The 6,804-nt window shown below is 57.7% G+C and overlaps 2 protein-coding genes across 2 annotated transcripts; one reads left to right on the top strand and one right to left on the bottom strand.

The window, feature by feature from the left end:
* Positions 1–6: 6 nt before the first annotated feature.
* C18H17orf80 (chromosome 18 C17orf80 homolog) lies at positions 7–3,276 on the top strand. Its single transcript, XM_026860814.1, has 4 exons — positions 7–1,005; positions 1,383–1,490; positions 1,684–1,800; positions 2,294–3,276. Exons 1-4 carry the CDS (start codon positions 180–182, stop codon positions 2,320–2,322), a joined length of 1,080 nt encoding a protein of 359 aa, XP_026716615.1. The 5' UTR covers positions 7–179; the 3' UTR covers positions 2,323–3,276.
* A 113-nt stretch (positions 3,277–3,389) lies between these two features.
* Positions 3,390–6,748, bottom strand: CPSF4L (cleavage and polyadenylation specific factor 4 like). The gene is made up of 7 exons (XM_026860815.1): positions 6,552–6,748; positions 5,710–5,835; positions 5,356–5,451; positions 4,766–4,859; positions 4,385–4,427; positions 4,046–4,228; positions 3,390–3,692 (listed from the first exon to the last, which is right to left on the bottom strand). Exons 1-7 carry the CDS (start codon positions 6,676–6,678, stop codon positions 3,624–3,626), a joined length of 738 nt encoding a protein of 245 aa, XP_026716616.1. The 5' UTR covers positions 6,679–6,748; the 3' UTR covers positions 3,390–3,623.
* Between the last annotated feature and the right edge of the window lie 56 nt (positions 6,749–6,804).

The raw sequence follows: 6,804 nt of genomic DNA on the forward strand, positions 1-6,804 counted from the left end.
GGGAGGAGGCGGCCCGGAAAGGGAAGGCGGCCGCAGCCGAGCAGGGTGGAGGGTCCGGCTCCGCTCTGCACGACCAGCCCGACGGACACCGCGCAGAGCAGAAGGTGGAGCCCGCGGTGCAGGACATAGCCAGGTCCCTCGATTTGCTCCCCGAGGAGGTTAAAGGGATACCCGAAAAGATGAGTAACGGGGTGAAAATAGTAATAGAGAAGCACCGCGCCAGGGTGATCAGGGAGAAGAGCGGTTCCAGCGGCAGGGACGCTCCAGCAGGAAGCGCCCGCACACGCAGGTCGCCCGTGGAAGGGCCGGATCCGGGCAGCGCTGCTGGCCACGCTGACACAGCCCAGCCTGACCCGCAGGAGGGAATAACTGTAACAGAAACCCCAAACACACAGACACGCGGCCTTGGAGCTGTGGAGAATGCGTCTGCAAGCGCAAAGGGGGCAAAAGGCAGTAGTTTAAAGGCCACAAGAATACATGTACTTCAAGATGCCCCTGAAGCTGGCTGCAGAAGTAGCCCCTGTGACCTCGTTCAGCAGGAGGTAATAGACAAAAGCGTGACAGAAGAGAAGCAGATGTACCGAGAAGTTGGTGTGGAATATAAAGCTCCTCTTTCTGCTTTGCATACCAAGAGCCTCCATCTGTCAGTGATGGAGGGTTTCAGAGGTCACAGTGAAGGGACATCCAAAAATTACCTAACCAGCATACAAAAGCTTCAAGAGAGCAAGAAGCAGATGGCTGTAGCTCCCGAGCCCATCCTGAATGCGAGGAGGGACACCGAGCTGGCGTCGCACCAGCTCTCGCTCCACACCTCCAAAAGCCAACCCATCTGTCTATCCCAGGCCTCTGGCAGGAGCGCGGCGATGGGTGCCACGGGTTTAGAGTGGTTTCCAGACTTCTATCCTAATTACGATGGGTTGAGTATTTTTCCAGGGAAGCCTTTCCAAGAAAATGTGCGGATCACAATGAAGACACCAAAAAGTAACTTTGCAAAGGGCCGGCAAGGTAAAGTGAGAAGTCTCTGCTGCTGAGATTTACTGCACTGTCAGGGTAAACTGTCCGATGCGAGTGGGAGAGGAGGCGTAGGAAATGCTGAGCTGCTGGGCACATCCAGAAGGGATTCAGGGAGGTTAACTGGCCAACCCAAGCCTGCAGAACCAATGGTTTACATTTTTATTTAGGTTTGAGTCAGGATTTTGCATGTTTGGGCTGGCAGAGCCAGCTCACTTTGCGGGGAAGGTGATTCTTTTTTCCTTTCTGAGCAGTCAGGCCCAAGCCCAAGCCACGTGCAGCTGTGTTGGATACCAGCTCTGTGCTCACCACCCAGCGCAGCACTGCTCTCGCTATCCTACCTTTGACCACTCTGGCTTCTCCCTGCCCAGGTCCCCTCTCAGCACAGCCTCTGATGGATGTAAAGCTGGGGGAGCTGCCTGCGTGGCTGACCACCTGCGACCTTTCTCTCCGGGGGCTGCTTGGAGGAGTGCAGAAAGGTGAGGCTGAATTCCTGCCCCTTGGAGCAGAATTCTCCCACTTAACCTGATTTACTTGCTGCAGCCTGGGCCAAGCAGCCAGGCTGGATCTTTATAGAGAAATAAATAAATAGACCCAACCATTTGGCTTTGGAAACCAATGAAATCCATAAGACCTGCATGTGATTTGACCCTTGAATTTCTGTCCCAACAGGCTGGAGCAGCTATTACGACAAGTACATCAACGTGAAAAGGGGTGGACCAGCTGGGATCTCCATGCTGCTGGCTGGATACTGCCTCCTCAGCTATGGCTGGAACTACCAGCACATCAGTAAGATTTCCTTCTTGGTATCTGTCTTCTTTCAGGAATTCTCAGGTTTTTTGCAGCAATTGGAAAGTCTATTTGTCATTCATGTTAATTTGAGCTCTGAAATAATTTAAGTACGTCCCAGTATCAGAGCTCAGAGAACAGTATGCAGACCTGGCTTAGGTAGGGAGAGGAATTTCAGTAATAACGGTGGTGATAACAGTTGCTGATTCACAGCTTTTCCCTGGAGAGCAGCAAGAACTGTCAGGAGTACTGTTAAACCCTGCACAAAGCAGAGGGAGGAGATGTTCTAACACTAAGCACCCATTCCCCGAATTTACTCATAACTGACAAGGGATTTACTGGTGCTTGTGTAATTTCCCCAGCAGGACTTGCTCTCACACACAGCTCTGCAGCACATATATGGAGAAGGCTGCAGTCAGTCTCCCCACCATAGCTGTCCCTGAGCATAGCACTGTGCTGACACTCTTCTGGTTTTCCCCTCCCGTTTTTCTAGAGTGTCATCGCTGGCGTAAATACCACTGAAGAGGCTGGAACAGCACCCAAGGAACGGTCACGAATATTTGACTGGGAGCAGAAGGGCTCACAACCAGTGTCCCAGTGGGTTCAAATCTGCAGAGGCCCATTGACCATCAGAGAGAGTTTCTTTAATTGTTGAGGGGGCTGCTTTTCACTTACCCTCCTGTAGGCAGGGGCGTGACACTGACACTAACAGCCTGTGGTCGCTGCTCTGTGGTTCAAGGTAGCGTTTAGTGCTCAAAGTGTTGGAGCTGCCTCTCAGAGGTCTGTGTGCAGCAGAGCTCCTGGAGCCTGCAGAAGCCCCAATCTCTCATTTTGGGACCCCAGAAACAACAGCTCCTTGACCTGGGCTGTTAATATAGACCAATCGATGTGTTATGTTGTAGTCAGAGTGTTTGGCAGGAAGGTTTGTGAAGGTTATGGCAGGGTGAGCTGCGGCCAGAACCACCATTCCCTTGAAGTTAGTGGAGTTAACACCCGGCACAGCCCATCTTTGACTTACCCCTCTCCACAGCAAGTGTGTTGGCAGGAGCAGGGTCATCCCTTGCACAAAGGGCCCCCAGCCCCCCTCTTTGCTGTCAGCACGGCACTGGTGGGACTGCCCAGGCTCTGCAGGAAGGAAGGATCTCTGCACAGGCATTAAAGCAGCAGCACTCAGACCGCAGCGCCCTATTTCTGGAGGAAGAAAATCCATTGGATTAGCTGTTGTGCCCAAAGGGCAAAGCGATGGCTGCCTCAGACAAACAAGGACAGTTAGAGCACTAGTTGTAGCCTGCCATCACCAAACATGTCTGGAAAAGGGTTGGTCATGTTACAGGCATGAAGGGTAAAAAAAAAAAAAAAGCACCCAAGAAAAATCTGAATTCTTTATTCAAATAGAGTGCAGTAGTACTGTGTCAGAGGTGTTTCACCACAAACTCCCTCTTGCCAGCAATAAAAGCCTTTGTGAATTTTCCTTTCCTGCTTGGTACTGTGTGCTCAGACATGGTGCTTCTTGCCCCCCTTCATGGGGGATTTGCAGACCCACACCTCCTTTGTGCAGGACCACAGCTCGAGGCGGTGCCGTGCCCCTTCAAACCCATGATTGCACAGTGACCACCCCCACTGCCCCCGTCCACCCGCGCAGGAGGCCACGGGGCGCTGGGCAGGGTCCCATTCTAGTTGTGTTAGGGAAGCTGTGATTTCTCTGCTGCTTGTGCAAAGAGCTGTGAGAGCTTGTGCTGAGCAGAACCGACTGCCCTCGTGGCCGTCTGGCTGGCTCCGTGTTGTGCTTTATGGTGTCCTCTTTCCACGGCCGGTCACTCCAGTCATTTCCCCAGCAGGATTCCCACCTGAGTCTTCCCACTCTTACTGGTGTGGTGACCCTTCTGTCTGCACTGGAGGCACGGGGAGAGGTGTCAGTTTAATGCTGCATCAACGTCACCACGTTTGCTTTCCCGTCATTTCCCAGCAGTGGGGGCTAACGGAGCCGTGTCTTGGTCCAGCACAGTTCAGTCCTGCACCCCGAGACCCCCTCCAACTGCAACAGACCTCCCACCCAGAGGCACTTGAGGGCCTCGCTGCTCTCCAGGGTCATTCCACTGCACGCAGAGGGTTTATTTCCTTTGCTTGCAGATTATTTCAACCCAAGGACAGCCTCGGGTATCTCGAGCCAAGGAAGCTGTTTTGAGACACTGCACCCTCCCCCTCCAAGGTGAGGCCATTGCTCCCAGCCCCCCAAAACACTCACCTTGAAGCAGATGCCTTGTTCAAGACTGTTCTGTGGGCCCAGGGCGCAGCTTTTGGGGTCGCACGGGTGCTGGGTATCACCAGTGACTGGTGGAGGGGGCTCCATGGGTGGCACGTCCCTGCAGCCATTCTCCTCACCAGCAGCCAGGTCCAGCTGGACCAGCCCCCAAGGACAACCGGCTCCCTGGGAGGGGGGGACACGGGGCAGGAGGGGCAGTTGACAGCTTCTGTCCCACAAAAACTGGGGCAGAAGCAAGGGAAGAAAGAGCTGTGGGGCAGAGGCACAGAGCAAAAGGCTTTCAGCTCAAGAGGGAATGGCACGGGACCATCCCTGCCTCACCTTGGATGGATCCGTGCTGCTCGGTATCAGCCCGGCCTTGAGGCTGGAAGGGGACGCATAGGACAGGCATTTACTCCCTGGGACCTGGCAAGGGGTACCCCCAGATCTTCCCCAACCCCCCCATAGCTCCCACAGCCTCTCAGGACTGTCCTGGGGCTCAAGGAGCTGGTACAGGCATCCCCAGAGGGACTGGGGCTGTCCCCTGCCCACCCACTGCAAACCCTGTTGTCCCCAGCTCAAGTTGGACATGGGGAGAGACCAGAAGGACCAAAAGCACCCTCGTCCTTGACCCAGACACCATGAGGGCCACAGCCACCCCCGCAGCCTCGGGGAGGGGGCCATCCATCCCCCGAGCTCCCCCACGACCCGCCCCATACGTACTGCATGAATTTACACTTGGGTCCTTCCGGGCAGAAGCCGACGAGGTAGTTGGTACACATCACCCTCCGCGTGTGCTGGTACTTGCACAGGGGACCTGCCACGCAGAGGAGAGGTGCCAATTCACGGGGACACGGCACCCCATGCCCTGCCCTGAGGGATTTCAGGAGCTCAGCTCTGCCTAGCAGCCCCCTTCCACTTCAGCTCTACGGGGGCCTTCACTGCCCCAAGCCCAAAGCCCCACTGGGCTCCCAGTGCCACCCCCAAGCAGCCCCCAGACTGTGTTTCACCCAACTGTGGCTTGGTCACCTCGGAGGTGGCAGCAGGGGCCCCTCATCACCAGTGGGTAGGGAACACAGAATCATCTTGGCTGAAAAAGTCCCTGAAGCTCCTCCAGCCCAACCATGACCCTCCCCCTGACCCTTCCCAACTCCCCCAGACCCCTCAGCGCTGGCTCAGCCCGACTCTTCAACCCCCCCAGGGATCCCGGGGACTCCCCCCTGCCCTGGGCAGCCCATTCCAACGCCCAACAGCCCCTTCTGCACAGAAATCCTTCCTCAGAGCCAGTCGGCGCTGCCACCCCAGCAACTCACCGTTCCAGCAGAAACCGCGGTCATACCAGGGGCAGCCCACGGGGCTGGAGGTGGCATCACTGTGCAGGAAGGGACAGTCCTTGTTGCTGCACTTGCCTGCGGGAGGGTAGGCCACATGGGACAACGCTCACTCAAAGGCAGTAGAAATCACTCAAGGATGGGCTGGGAGGAACCAAGGCAGCCCAGGAGCACCCAGGCTTGCCCTGGGGCACAGTGGCCCTGGGTAGGTGCCAGCAGCGTTTCTTCCCACAGACAGGAGGTGGCATCAGGCACTTGCCTGAGGCCAGACCGGAGGGACACAGGTGCTGGGGTGGGAGAGGCTCGCTGCGGTCCCCAGCCCCGTCCCACACCTACCAAACTTGGCGTGAAAATAGCACTCGGGCATCTTGGTCGCGTCGTAGTCGTGCAGAAAGTCACACCCGTCGCCCTTCTTGCGGAGCCCACGCAGCCAGTGCTTGCACACCGCCGTCTTCTCCCTGCCTGCCCACGGCACACACCCGCCGTCACAGCCCCTGCCTGCACCCAGGAACCTCCCGCCCCAGCACCCCCAGCTCCTTGGCTTGGGACACGCCAGGGGGAGCTTTCTGAGCTGTGGAGGAAATTTGGGGCACGCAGTGGGTGCGTGGGGCTCGGTGCCACAGGCCCTGCCAAGGTCTGATTGCCCTGGAGATGTTCAAGCCCTCCCCGGTGCAGAGGGGTGGGAGCGCTCATCCGAAGGGCTGGGGGGGGACACAACGGGCTCTGAGCAGTGTTAGAATCACAGGCCAAACCTGCCAACCCACTGGCCACAGAGCGATCCGCTGTGGATGTGGGCTGGTCACGGAATGGAGAGGGACCCGTCCAGCTCCCTGGTGTCCCCAGGATCTTGCAGGGGACACCCCCATCCCCAGCACTCCCCCTTGGTGCACAGCCCTCGGTGGAAGAGCTCGCAGGCAGCTGCAGGGGAAAGCAGGGCAGGGAGAGCCTCACCCACTGGCCCCAGTGCCACCGAGGGCAAGAGCTTCTCAGTGCCCCCCAAAAACTGTGTCAGATGCACCCCCAGAGGAGCAATGCCTGGAACCAGCCCAGCCCCAGGCAGGAGCCCTGGGAGGAGGCAGGACCAGGGGCACCCAGGCGTTGGGGGGGCGGGGTGGGGGGTGCAGCAACAGCCAGGAGCACCCCAACACCTCCTGCACCCCTGTTACCCTCCAAGATGCCACAGGACCCTGTCCCCAACTTACTGTCCATGCCTGGGAAGGGCAGGGGCTGAGCTCCCCGCTGCTGCTCCACATCAGCCTCCAGATCAAACCTCATCTCCTCCACACCAGCCACCAGCTCCTGCATCCCCCCCGCTCCGCCAAGAGACACCCCCAGCCCCACGCAGGCAGGGAGCGCGGCTGCAAAGGGGCTGGCAGCGGGGCTGCCGAGGAACGCCTGGCTCTCCCGAGGGAGCACCACGCTCTGCAGATC

Source organism: Athene cunicularia (genome assembly GCF_003259725.1).
Source record: "Athene cunicularia isolate RWA chromosome 18 unlocalized genomic scaffold, athCun1 chr18_part1, whole genome shotgun sequence".
Classification (NCBI taxonomy): Eukaryota; Metazoa; Chordata; class Aves; order Strigiformes; family Strigidae; genus Athene; species Athene cunicularia.

Coding starts and splice junctions, on each gene's coding strand:
- C18H17orf80 (XM_026860814.1), top strand. CDS start 180: ATGAGTAACGGGGTGAAAATAGTAATAGAGAAGCACCGCGCCAGGGTG. Junction 1,491..1,683: donor GCTTGGAGGAGTGCAGAAAG/GTGAGGCTGAAT, acceptor CTGTCCCAACAG/GCTGGAGCAGCTATTACGAC. Junction 1,801..2,293: donor CTGGAACTACCAGCACATCA/GTAAGATTTCCT, acceptor CCGTTTTTCTAG/AGTGTCATCGCTGGCGTAAA.
- CPSF4L (XM_026860815.1), bottom strand. CDS start 6,678: ATGCAGGAGCTGGTGGCTGGTGTGGAGGAGATGAGGTTTGATCTGGAG. Junction 5,836..6,551: donor GTTGGGGACAGGGTCCTGTG/GCATCTTGGAGG, acceptor TGCCGTGGGCAG/GCAGGGAGAAGACGGCGGTG. Junction 4,860..5,355: donor CCGCGGTTTCTGCTGGAACG/GTGAGTTGCTGG, acceptor TCTGCGTGGCAG/GTCCCCTGTGCAAGTACCAG.